Source organism: Parasteatoda tepidariorum, chromosome 1, assembly GCF_043381705.1.
Source record: "Parasteatoda tepidariorum isolate YZ-2023 chromosome 1, CAS_Ptep_4.0, whole genome shotgun sequence".
NCBI classification, from domain to species: Eukaryota; Metazoa; Arthropoda; class Arachnida; order Araneae; family Theridiidae; genus Parasteatoda; species Parasteatoda tepidariorum.
Genome location: NC_092204.1, coordinates 56622880 through 56637630, shown reverse-complemented (window position 1 = coordinate 56637630; position 14751 = coordinate 56622880). Strand labels below are relative to the sequence as shown.

General features: G+C 27.8%; 1 protein-coding gene across 1 annotated transcript in view; it reads right to left on the bottom strand.

Annotated features, from left to right (window-relative positions):
* LOC107442001 (inactive tyrosine-protein kinase transmembrane receptor ROR1) overlaps positions 1 to 14751 on the bottom strand; it is a 232347-nt gene that overhangs the window by 15439 nt on the left and 202157 nt on the right. The window contains exons 6-7 of the mRNA XM_071185519.1: positions 8810 to 8975; positions 6081 to 6402 (exon numbers count right to left, since the gene is read on the bottom strand). Of these exons, the coding sequence (XP_071041620.1) occupies positions 6081 to 6402; positions 8810 to 8975 (488 nt within the window). The remainder of the gene's footprint in view (positions 1 to 6080; positions 6403 to 8809; positions 8976 to 14751) is intronic.

Here is a 14751-nt window from a genome sequence, read left to right as displayed (position 1 = left end):
TTTGACATATTCAACAAAGTAAAAAGCAGGGTTTTTGTATGAAACTCAAAAGGATATAAATTGAATATTATTAACAGATGTCTAACCTCTCTGAAACCACCGAAACCAGCAGTCACGATGAAACATTCATAACAGCTAGAGCCATCTTCTGAAAACCTACCGAACTAATTTGTACTCCCAATAAAAAAACAAATAACAAATTGTGCATAAATAAAACTAAACATCTAACTACAATTATAAGCTAACATTGAAATCGTTAAATAATAATAAAAAAATATGACTTTTAAGAAACTATGTACATAAAAGTGATTAAAATAGATTTACTTCGTTAATTTATTGAAAAACCATCTAAAATTATTATTTGTTTATTAAATTTAAAATAGCTTTTTTAGGGTTTAAAAAGCAGACATAACTTTAAAAAAATGTAAATTGTTGAAAAATTATTATCTTCCATTACCCCCAGCATTACGGCTACTATTATTCAAACTCAAAGAGTATTGTCAGAGAAGTTCCACTTTTATTAAATGTTGAACCACCAAACAGGACGTCATTTTTTCGTTACTTAGATAAATTCTTTTTCGTTTTGTATTTATATTCAAAAGCAATAGAATTAGAACAAGAAACAAATAAAAACTAAAATAAATAAAAATAGTAATTTAGTTACAGAAATAAACAGGGGAATTTTTCGAAAAATTATGTGGTGCAATCAAGATTGCAATTTTAATTATCCGTAATTTAAGTTGTAGAAAAAGCAAGAAATTGGTAACCTAAACTAATAACTAAATTAGGATATACCTGGGTTTTTACCTATAGTATATTACTAAACACACCAAATGTTCGCATTTCCTGGTATATCAACTTTTGAAATGATAACAATTTTTACAAGTAGAGTATTTATGTGGGAAAATATGAATAAAAGAAGCAAGAAAAACATTGTATTAATAAATGTTATTAACATAGTCTAAGAAATTTTCATAGATATAAAATGCTGTTACATTTTTACTACGGTATTATTACAATGTTTAGTATGGTATATTCTATGCTAATTATCATATTATTACTATGCTAATTGCAAATCAGGATTTTTTTAATAGATAATAAACATACGCAAAGAAACTATTCTAGAAAATTAGAAATCTAATGAAAAGATAAATGGCTAATTAGATTACACTCGAAGAAATTTCTATGAATGAAAAAAACATTCTATGAATTTGATTTTTTTTGAAAAAAAGGATATTCATGATACCACACAATTTTCTGATAACTAATCTAATTACCAATACATAATAAGATTACTTCAATATCAGGAAGAGGATACACATAATTTTTCCACTGTCATTTTATAACATGGTAATTCTTTTAGAAATTAAGACATGTGTGTCAAATAAAAAACAACGACACAGAAAATTTTGTTATTGTCATAATTTTCTAAATTATTCTAATTATACAAACTAATTTGTGAAGTATTATATCTCTTATGAAATATTTATTTGCGACAAAAAAGAAGAATAATCACGAAGAAAAGATGACATCCAAATCAACACTTTTTTCCGACTGCTGTCCAATCTGGCTTTCATCAAAACAGAAAGAGATAATTAGCACTTGTTATAGCACAATCTGGGGAATGATAATGGCAAAATAATTGAGAAGGGACTCGATGTTTTGTTCTAGAGTCCCTCAATACACAACATATCAGTAGTTGGAATAATATATAAGGAATTCAAAATGAATCAGCTACAAAGAAAGAAAAAATTCCATATCATTTGCATACAAATGAGGTTGCTAACAATCTTCTCATTAAACATTCCAAAAGAACAAAAAATGGCAAATATATTTGAACAGAAATGCGATGGCTTAGGTTTAAACAAAATAGAATTCATTTGCTCGGGATTATTTTTATTTAAATTAAGAAATGTTTGATGAAATAAAATAAAGAAGTAAATGGAGCTGTGTCATCACTTACTTTTGTAAAATCATTTCGATAAAAACTGAAATAAAATACGCTGCGAGATCCGGACTGATGATTAAAAAAAAAAAGCACAATTTTCCTCTTACAAATTCCAAATAATTCCTTTTTTAATTAATAGTAATTCAGGTATCTCTTGGGGGAGTTTTAAATATTTTCTTGGCGAAATTTTTCTTTTAATTTTCTTTCATTGTATTCAAAAGTAAACGGAAGAAAGAAAATATATTCTTTTTAGATTTTGAAGTAGAATAAATAATTTTTGTGCTTCATTGAAACAACTACTTAGTTTAAATTTTCGCTGATTTCAGATTCTGTTGTTAAATTCACGAAGCTGTTTTTAAAATATTTTTAATCTAACTTTCTCTAAAAAGAATTGAAATTGTTTTCATAATTAAAAGAATTGTTCTTGACACTATTTACTACCTACTTGGGGTGATGTGACGTCAGAAATAAAGATTAGAATTTTTTGGTCCTACTTAAGTTTTTCGAAAAAACAAATTAAATTATTTTTCTTGTATTAAAACTATTCTTTAAGTGAGTCATTACGAAAACATAAAGCAGTTTAAAAAAAAATTGCGCTTTTACTTAAAACTCAAAAACTCTGACTCATACAGTATAATGTTTCGAAAAGCTTACGTCTTCGTTATTTCCCCAGAAGTAAAATTCAAAATACGTTCATATACATCAAAATAAAGTATTCAGAAAAAAGCCTTTGTCTAGTAAACCTTTTTTCTAGTTAATTATAAAGCTACTTTAAATTGTTGATGGTTTTTAAAACTGATTTTCTTAGTCTGAGAAATATATCTATATATCTAAAAACAGAACATTTGATAAAATATTTAAAAGCATAATTTTAAATTTTAATGCTGAGAAAATTCAGCTAAAACATTTATTTTGATGAAATATTTTTCTAAAACTGAAACAAATTTATCTTAAATTAATACAGTTTCCATTATTTCTAACTCCGATTTTATTCAATTATTCTTAAAAATGAGTTTTGAAATTGAAAAAAGAAATTTGCTAAAAGAAAAAGATAAGGAAATTTTTCGCTTAATATCTAGAAGGGAATAAATTATTATATTTTTTAAAAAAATATTAAAATAATATTTTTTAATATTCGATGATTTAATATTCTGTTCAGACGTTATTAAAATTCATTTTTTAATCGTAAAAATAATATATGTTTGAAAAAAGAATTACAATTGTTTTCTTAAATCACGGTGACTTCATTGATTGAATTATAAGTAAATGAGCGTTATGATTTCAAATTTCTGAATAAATTTTCTTAAAAGCATTTTTTGTCATTAGTTAATTTGTTTCAGACTACCTTTTTCAGTAAAAATATATTCTTGCATATCGATTATGACAAATTTCTATAGAAATGTGCATTTATGAATATCATTTACATAGGTATAAAGTGATTTATTATTTATTGTTGAAGAAAGATGCATTCGTGAACAATTTTCGCTTAGTTTTTAAAATATTTTATACTTTTTCAACTATTAAAAATTCAGTTCATTTTATTATATATATCTATGTTAGATTTTTTTAATTTACTCAGTATGAGCGAATATTTTAGTTTATTTATAAATTTATTATTATTTGCATCCATGGGCGTCGTTGGTGGGGGTGACGTTGAGTATATGTCTAATTTATGTTTAAGCCTCTCAAAGTCATCAATATTTGAGACAGATAACGAAAATTTTCACGAATAATCACTGGTTTAAATTTATCTAAACAAGAAATAAGTAAATATAATTAATTTTCTTGCAGTTATTTAGCAGATTTAAGAAATTTGTTTTCTTATGTGCGAAATTTTAAGTACTGTTGTGACTGTATAGTATTGCAAAGCCAATGGTTGCTGCCTACTAATTTCAGATAACAAGAAACTCTACTACACGTTTTTTAAGGGAAATGTAATGGAATTTGTTTTTATTGATATATATGAAAGATTTTCTTTTATTTTATAAGAGGTGAGGTCAGGGCCGGATTAACATATAGGCACACTAGGCACGTGCCTAGGGCCTACGAAATTCAGGGGCCTACGAAAAACTTGGGAGAAAAAAATTTGTTGACAAAAATAATTTAGCTTTAAAAACAACAAGTGTATTTTGAAGATACATATAAAAATATAATATTTTTCGGTAATAAATTATTTTGCAGAATCTTATGATCTAATATATTACTTTTTCGCGATTTTTGGATTCAACGAAATCTTGTATTAGCTGTCGAATTCCAAAACTACGCAAAATGTCGTATTCAATAGACATAAGTGCGAGCGATGCCAAACGATCATTGTTGAACGCAAATAATTTTTTATCAATTTTAATCTAAAGAAAGATCTTTCTCCTTTTGCATTTGATCCAAGAATCGACAAATATATACTTAACGCAATGTGAACGATAGGAAAAGTATTCACAAGTTTATCCTTAACATTGTTATCGATCGAACTAATCATAATGGTATTATCGATATCAACTGCAATATCAGCAGTATGTCGGTATTGCAGATAAAGTTCGATAAACAAATTTGTAAATTAAAATCCATACTAATAAAAATGTAAAAAAAAATATGCAGGAAAATTTTAGCATATATTTTGAAAAAAGGGGAGGAGTGGGGAAGGAGGGGAGGGCCCAAAAACGGCTATGCCAAGGGCCCACGAAAGGTATAATCCGGCTCTGTGCCTAGGGCCTACGAAAGGTATAATACGGCTCTGGGTGAGGTAGTCAGCCATAAGGCAAGATGCATATATTCTCTGGGCTTTCTCATCGAAAACTAGTTGAATTTTGCATAGAAAAATTGCGTTAACTCAAAATTTCTAAAATGGTTTTTTTTAATGGAATTTCTATTTTCTCCAAAAAATTTTTAGTTACTAGTATTTTCATAAACATGTATAGTATAGCACAACTTAAAAAAATTCTAGCAAACGAGTGGATTTAGAATAATTTATTTCCATTAAAACCGCTTAGATTAAACGAGTGGTTTTCGAATAATTTATTTCCATAAAAACCGCTTAGATTGTTTAATTTAATTTGATTTTTATTTTGAAAATTCGAAACTAGGCAAAAGAATTAGTTGCTTTTTTCTTACGTTGAAATTTTAATTATTTGTGTAATAACATTTTTTGAAGACACAAATTTTAAGAAATTACCTTTTAAAGACACAACTGGCATATGTAATAATTTCTTTCCATCAAAACTTTTAATTTTATTTTAGTCAATTTTTTATTCTTAAAATTCAAAAGCTATTGCAAAAATTATTTGATTTTTTTACTTTAAAGTTTTTATTTTTTTATATGATAACAAATTTAAAACCATCATTCCCAACGCAATAGGCTCCAAGTTTTTCAAGATTTGAAAGCTAATTTTGATAAATTTCCTTTTAGAAAATATAAACGTTATTAAACATGGAATATATTTCCTGTATTTCAAATTTTAATTTCAATCTTTAAAAGTCAAAACAATAGGTTGGTATTTGATTTTACAATATTCTAAATCTTTCTCCTCCAAGTAACTTTAATGGATAGATTAATTTCTGTATAGAAATAGTATGAGAGATATAAGCAGAATATATTAAATAATTTTGAAGTCCTTTGAATTGAAATATGTATGAATAGTTTAACTATCATCCAATATTCATCTTTCTTCTTTTAATTTTTTTTATGCAGATTATTTTCGGTTTATTCGAGCGTATTTTATATAAATTATTTTTGAGTAAAATTATAAAACTAAAAGGTTAAAAGAATTTAAAAAAAAAGACTAATTTATTCTTTCGAATTTTTTTTTTGAAATGTGATTGTAAATTTTTGTTTATTTATTTTTCTAGCATAGGTACGACTTTTAAATTTTTCCATTCAAGTACTTTTAAATAGAAAATAAGTCATATATAAAGGTGGCTTGTAAAGTAATTTTAAAGTACACTTTGTTAAAAGAGAGAATAATATATTTCCTTAAAGATAAAACTATAACTATAAAAGATTTGGTGAATGTTCAGCAACTTCAAATAAGGAAAAATAAATTGTTTGAAAGTATTATATTTTTAATGCTTTTACTAGTATTTTAATTAGTATTCTGACGAATAATTTTTCAAACTTCAAAATTTGTAATTTTCTTACCATGATCTACTTGAATGACGCTAGGAACATTAAGATTGATGCAGTTGCCTTGATTATCCTTTCCTATGATGAAAGTACCAGATATTTCTTGATGATTAGGCGAGGGTAATTCCTCACATTCTGGAACAAGATCTTGATTGGCCAGCAGTGGATGTTTCCTAGCAGAGGCCATTTCTTCTTTGCAAGTTGAAGCTTCCAGAGTGTCGCAGTCATCTCGGCACACGTGTCTTGGTACTGGATAGGGTATGGTATCGTCGCATGGCGGGAACATGACGTAACAAAAGAAAGGGACAGCGTATTTATGACATTCTGGACTCATTTCCTAACACAAAGAAAAAAAATTTCACAGTTAATTAAAAATTTTTTTTTTCAATTTTCGCTAGTTTAGAACTTATAGGGGTCATAAGTAACTAATATGAGTCAAAACACAGTCGCGCCGATTAAACAGATTGCAATTAGGGATATGGCGAAAAAACTTAAGCACAGTTTTAAATACTGTGCGTCACCTCTTAAAGGTCATATTATTAATCTGTATAAAATAAACATTTAAGAATATAAATATCAAAATGCATTTGCTTATACTTTACACTTGAAGTGCGTATTGGAAAAAGTGTTACATAACATTTTGAAATATCAGTTTTTATGGTGTTATGCCATTCTAGGCATTACATATTTCCTAGCTTTTAAATTTGCTTTATTTAATACATTTAATCACGTCTAACCCCTCTTTAAATAAACAAATCAGTTAATTTTAATTCAATTTTATAAAGGGCGAATACAAATATTTTTATTCTCACTAAATTTCAACGGCTATTTTTTTATTTTAATGCAAATGTATAACTAATTATTATCACACGACAACTGAGTATCAAAATCCATTTAAAGCCATTCTCCCTAAAACTACATTAAGCATTAGTATATAAGTTATTATGTTTATTTTTATTTTCAACGAACTGCTTGGCCTTAAATCTTCAGCTAAATTACTTAAAAATTAGCATGACATATCGTGAGGTTTGCTGAATTGGTTTTATTTTTGCTGGAATCCTTTTTCAATAACGCGCCCTCTACATTACTACAAAACGTTGATTAAATATAATTTATGATTTGGCTTTTGATGAAGCAGATAGTAGATTTATCTCTCATGGCCTGTCCTTATTCCTCTCTCGTAACATTTATTATTTTACTTGATATGTTACATGGATTACAATGTTCTTTTTATTTTGCCCCTCGAGGTCTGCAACGAAATAATGATTATTATGATTATGACACTGTTAACATCATCTGCTTCAATCAGACATCTTTAATTAATTTTGTGATTCCTGTCATAACCAACAGAAATCCATCTACATCAAGTACCACACTTATCCTCCATTACATATAGTATCAGAGGGAAGTATCTTTTTCCCTTTAAAAATTATATTTTTTATAGTCTACATCAAAACATATTTTTAACCCCGAAAATTTTAGCATTTTTAGGATGAAGTTTGGCACGTCCTTCCACTAAGCTTTCTTTTAATATTTATATCAACTCAGAGTGTTAATTTTTTTTCTAATTTTCATATGCATCAAACAAGGCAATCTTCTTTAAAATTACAAAATGGTCGACCTACTTCACAATGTAAAATACCAATAGTTAACTCAATTTGCAAATCACACTTAAGGCATTAGTGTTTTCTTAAAACTTTCCTACAAAACTCAATTTGATCAACCGTATAAAAGTGGGTGAGCATCGAAGACAATGTCGAAAAGCATATTTTCTAAATAGAAACAGTGACTTGCAAAATTAATACATTGTTTGTAATATTAATTGCATTTTTCAAGTATCACTGAAATTAAACATTAAATTTAAACGGCGTTGCAAAAAATAAAAATAAAAATACGTGAATTGAAATATAATATATTTTACCTTCTGATTATAAAAACGATCTATAAATACCGATAGTAAAATACTACACTGAGAGAAAAAAGTATAGGCAAAACTACCAGAATAAGATAAAATTTACAATTTATTTCTTTATGAGAACACAAAAAAGCTCGGTAACTTTTATAGAAGCACTTTGGCAGTGATTTTCGTAAAATTAACAATATAATATGACTTTTTAATATACATGATAAAATTTGGTAAATTTAGTTTAGTTTGGTATTTTAGACAAGGTACCTCCGCACACGGTTAAATTTACTTTTCAGTTTTGTATTTTTTTACTAACTGTGTGATAAGAAGAACTATAATTTTGAAAACCACAATATCCAGTGAACTGTTACCAGAAAGGAAAAGTTACCAAATGAATGATTTAAATACCGTATATTGTCATTTCAATAACCTGAATTATATTTTTTTTACCATACCCTCCGGTAATTTTACCAGAATTGTTTTCTCCGGGTATCATCGTAATATTGTTAGTAACAATAAAGTAAATAATTCAATATTGACACATGCAATATTATTATTATTATTACAACTTATGACCTTATTCTAGTTTAAACTCAAATGTAAAAATGCAATTTTTTCCTACAAATATGAAGCGGGCTTTAGTTCATGTCCTAAATTTAAACACAAAAGATAAGATTAAAAGTAAATTGCAGAGCGGTAAAAATAAGTTGGGCTGTATTTTTTTGGTCAAGCCAAAATTTTTTAAAATGTACTTCACTTAGTGTTGATTAAGTGTTACACAATTGATATTTTTAATTAAGTAATTGAAATAGTTGAACAACGCAAGAAATCTACTTACTCTACCAGTCGCTAATATCGTAAAAATTGCTGCTAATTTTTCTTCCATTTGGTTAAGGGTCATGGATGCTTTCACATAAACTGTTCTGTTGCCAATCAGTTGCGAACATGCCACTCCTCTGTATTGTTGGCAGAATCCCAGATCACTTTGTTCAAAGTCGGGCAATCTAGAATGAAATCAAAGAAATTAATGGAATTAAAACTATTCAGATAGAAGTTACAATAGAGCATATTTTGGTATTTCCTATTTTTGATCAAAAAACATAATTCTTATTTTTTGAGAAATTAATGTATAATGCCATTTAATAATACGTTGTATAAGATAATGTAAAAAAAGAACTTGTATTTCTTACGATTTAAAAATTTTGCTTACACTAAAATATAAAATAATAATTAATTATAAAAAATAATTTTTTTGTATGGAGTACGGTTGACCTTTGTTAGTTTTATAACGGTTTCAAAAATATTTGATTTGCGTAAATAGTTTTTAAAAATAAAGAAATTAAGGAAAAGTCAAATTGATTGACAGGAGTCTCAATTTTTGCTCTTTCAGCAAAATAGACCATAATTGACAGTTTGCGCTTACCTTTCGTATTTTGAGATTCAAAAATCAAAACTGTAAAAAAAGAAGTCTGTATATATCGAAAAAGTATGCTTTGGTGTCTGATAATTTAAATTAAAATTGATAAATTAGCGCATTTTTTAGTTATACTAATCAAATCAATAAGATTACATATTAGGAAGTAATACTGCAATCATTAGATTGAAAGTTATTCAGGCATGTTTTTTTTCACGCATTGCATGTGCAAATAGCTTTATTTGGAAATAAGGGAGCTGTAGGTACACAGAATTGTCGTGGCCCATTAGTCGTAACTATGAGGCAAATTTGCACGCAGTTATGTATAAAATGCTTTTAAATTATGTATAATCTAAATAAATTATGATACATTTGAGCTGATATTTATTTGACTTTCGTTAACTTATTACAATAATTGACAATTCTTAACGAAAAATACAGTTTTTTTATTATTATTTAGGAGGTTCCTAGAAATGTAGGACATGAGGCTAGGGCTCCTCAGACCTTAGATTAATTTGGCACTGTATGCAAAAACCACATGCGTTACTTTATTAATATGCATATCGTTGTGTGTGCTGCTGATGTCAAGCAATTTATACATTTCTTTTTTAGTTTAGTGTACATTTTATATTTATTTTTTAAACATTAATTTGAACAAGCTTTAAAAATGGAAAATTAAATGAAAGAAACTTTAAATAATCTTATTTTATCATAAAAAGATCAAATTGTTACTCTAAATTTTCAAATTACGAAGTAAAATATTTATTGATAGAATATTTTATATTCACATTACATGTATGAATGATTATATAATTACTAATAAAAATAGATATAAACGAAATTCCCTGCTTTTCCTTAAAAAAATTTGAAATGCAAACTTTAATTTTCTAGCTCAACATCACCACGAACAGTATAAAGCATTTCATCACAGATGGCGTTTATAGAATATTACAGCACAAATGTTATCTTTTTCTTATTTTTATAAATAAACAAAAGCTGCCATCTCTTGTATCCCATCACTCAAAAGAACAAAAACAATAAATAAATAAGTAAACAGAGCCCCGGCATGAAATTGCCCTTAAATCTGGCGATCATGTTTTTCGCTAGGAGATCCACTTCGCACTCCAGTGCTTCGAAAGCGGAGATAGGGAAGAAAAGAAAAAAAAAATCGTTAAAAAATTCGGTCCAGTGGAGTAGACTGACTCAACAGGCGAACTAAGAAGAAGAAAGAAACTAAAATAACAAAACACGAAAATTGATAAAAGAAGTCTTCGAGCTTGGCCGAAGAAAGTAACTCTTTTTTATATCATTTCTCGCAGTTTGCCTTAATATTGGCTTTCTTATTTCCTTACAGACCACCAGCTTTCGTAAGATGTTACTTTCAGCTTTAGATTACTCTCCGCAGTTCATTCTTTTTATTTTCTTATTATCGTCTGCTGTTCTTTTTTATTTTAAGATTTTAAAGAAAGTTATATTCTGATTGGTGGCAGCAAGAAGAAACTAGAAGGCTATGGTTGGCAGCGCTTCTAGAGTGTAATTAAATCATTTTATAGACAGGGTGTGAAAGGTTTTGCCGTTTTAAGTTACCAGTACTGGCTACTGTGATATTTTCTTTTTTGCGCTTTGAATTTTATAATAGCCTTTTTTTTTTAAAACTCAATCTGCTAAAGAATACGGAAGTTCTTTTTTGTAATTTAATCTAAAAAAAGTTTGTTATATTTTTTTTTAGTTAAGGATTTAAGCTAATTTATTTTAATTAGGAAAAACTACACTTACGTTAAATAGATTTTCTTATTTCTACTGACGTCGCAATAGTTTTACTTTTTAGTTGTCATTCATATCAGCTTATAACAAATTTCTTTGAAAATTGTTCAAATTATTCCATCCAAATTGTTAGTTAATTCTTTACGAGGAAACAAAGAGGAAACCTTTCAAATATGTTGTTAATCAAACCTTATTTTTACTGTATTGTATGGAATGTGTGAGCCATGATAACTCAGTAGTTAAATCACTGAACTGTCATTGCGTTGGATTGGGGATTCATTCCCAAGTGGTGTCTTGAATTTTATTCAGTTTCAGATCGATGGATGCTAGCTTGTTCGATAAAAAAATGTGGCCTGTGCGCAATGGCGACTACATTATCTCAATCATGAAGTTGGTCATGAAAATGCGGAAATTCTTTTATATAGAATGTGCAAGATCCCAGTTCAGAGCTTATAAAAATATTTTTCTTAAAGAAATAATTATATAGATTCTGTCAACGGATTAATTACAGGTAATAAAAAAAATTATTAATAAATTATTAGTTTTACATTTAAGCAATTTTTTTATTACATTAAAAAATATTTATCTGTTTTTCCGGTTTTTTAAACCATAGTTTTTTTTACAAATATATTTTCAATTATTTTTAAATGACTTTAAATGACTGTTGTCTCTTTTTTTCTTACAATTTTGATGAGTTTTTAAATTGTATTTAAAAGAAATCCTTAAATTCATGATATTTTGAACGTAATTTAATTTAGTAGATGCAGTAATCAGTTTTATCTATTTAAATTCCATATTCAAATACTTGTCAGCAGGGTTGGAGTTTTTGCCAGCAAAAAGGTTTTTTTGCCAGGACAGTGGCAAAAACCGGTAAAATTATGGAACAATAGTTTTGTTAATTTTTTTGTAATTATTTATATTTATAGTATATATTTCAATTTTAGTAACAATTTTGTATCAAAAATGTGTTTTTGTCCTCTCATCTTGGAAAATACAGGTTTTTGCCACTTTTTGCCAGGGCGGTTTTTACCGGTATTTACCATGGTTTTTTCCACCGGCGGCAAAATATCTTGCCAACCCTGCTTGTCAGACTTGGCATGAGGGTGATTTAAAAACAACACTGTTTCAGAAAAAAAAAACTATAAACTGATAATAAAAAAAATCGTGCATTGAACGTATGCGTGCTTGAAGAGAATGCATCATTGCACACTATGCGCAGGTTTTCAAGAAACCATTATCTCATATTCTCCTTATTGTTGTCTCCTTAATACGATTTAAATTATTTCCTACTACTCAAAACCAAATTTTCTTTAATTCTAAGATGCTTTGTAAAATGTCAAAAATGTCTTTTTTCAAATTTTGCTAATATTATTCACTTTATTTTAGTAACAGAGAAATAAAAATAATAATTGACTTCATTGTTTTTATTTGGCAAAAAAATACTTAAAAAACTTTTAAGTTCTTTCAGTTGAAAACGGTGTTTCAAACAAAGATTGTGACATCGGGTAGGAAAAAGCAACCCAAGCTCCCCGAAAAAACATTGCTTACCAACAACCAAATCTACTTTTTGTCAAAAATATATATCACTCACGAAGGAATTTTTTTATAAATATTTTTCATGAACTTAAAAACAACTATGAAAGACTTTTTAAAAAAGATAATAGGAAAAACTACAAAGCAATTTAGATTAGCAATTTTCGACAAAGTGAAATGTTGAAACTTTTTCATAAAATGTTTAATAATTGAGGAACAATTTTGAAAGACTTTTAATCAGAAAAATAGATATTAAGAAAAACTATAGAGTAATAGTATTTAACTTTACGATATGAAATATCGAGAGGAATATTTCGCTTCGTACAGTCGATCTGTTATATTTTGCTTGGTAGTGCGCTTTTCTAAAACCATAGCTGCATATGCAAGCGTTTAAACCTTGTTATTGATTAAAGTTTCTGCCCAGTAACACAAAGCACTTGCACATGATTAAAACCGGAAATTATTCACTGCTACATTAAGAGAATATTTATTCCTCTTTCACGAATAATTGTCAGTAGACACTTTGTTCGTTGAACAGACGTCCATATGTATTTTGGAGCTTGTCCGTGTTATGTAATAATGTAATTAGTAATAGATGTGATGGTGCTATCACTAGGAAACGGGAAATTGGAATCTCTCGGCTATCACCTTTTTGTAATTTATCTGCCACGTGCCGATTATTAAATTCAATAAAATATAAAGTACACTATAACAAATTCGTATCAAATTACGAAACAAAGTACCGGCACTTAGGATGCCGATACTTTCTACCGTAAAATCCAATTTTACCGGAACATATTACGGTACAAAAAATCTGACATACTGTAATTTTTATAATAAAATCTCTAAATAAATAAATATTACTGTAAAAATTATAATATAATATTTTACAGTGAAAATAAATTTTACGGTAAAATGGAGGTACTATATAACGTAATTTGATCTGGATTTTACAGTCAACATTTAAAACGTTTTAGTGCGTTGTACACTTGTCTTGAGTAATTTTGGTTCATATTCATCTGTCTTGTTTAGTACCTAGATAGAAGGTACTAAAACCATTGTTTTTTAATCGAATAATGTGAGCTATACTTATAAAACGAAAAATGTTTAGTTGAACTCCTTCCTTTTGCTTCAATAAAGTCCTTTTTCTACAAATACTTCATTAAATTTTGTAACGCGTAAAAGTAGTTAACAGTTTGGAATGAAAATAACTTCTGTAAGAGCGGTATGCTAAAATTTAAAAATTCTTAACATTGCAAAAATAAATAAAAAGAAAACTGCGTGATTTTTATGCCATACTCTAAGGCAGTGCTTCCCAACCTTTTTATCGACACGGACCGGTCAGCGTTTGATAATTTTACCGTTACCCGATGAAGGGTGGTAGTGGAGAGTTGATTGTTTATATTTTAGATAATTTTGATTTAATAATTTTAATTTAATTGTACTTAAACCTGCTTTCAAAGCAAAATACAGTTACATGCGCGGTATGGGTGCGGCTTTCGGTGACGGATCTTAGTTTTAAGTTCATCTCAGCTCCCAGTTACACTCTTGATCTTAGAAAGTCGCACAAATCCGAGAGAAATACACAACAGTAAATAAAATGAATGTAATTTAATGTTCCTTGGGGGGTCCGGTGCCATTTGATCTATAGATTTGACCCACGGTTCAACAATTAAATCAATAAAATCAATCAAGGCTCAACAATTACATCAACAACAATATAAGTTGCCAAATTTTACCAGATTTACTAAATTTTAACGTATATTATGACAAAATATATTTTATTGTTAATTTTATCAAAATCATTACCAAATTTCTTTGGTAAAAATTACCGAGCTTTCCTGGTGTTCCCATGGAGAAAAAACACGATACATTATACCTTATTCTGGTAGTTTTTACCACACTTTTAATCTGAGTTGACTCTCAGAAATTTTTTGTGTTTTTGACTTAGGATTGTTTTCATTTAATTCAGCGTAGTAGAAAAACATTAATATGCTATGCTTCATTTGGCTAGAGAGGAATTTGAAAGCTTTGAATGAGAGCCATTTTAAACTAAACAAAAATTTCTT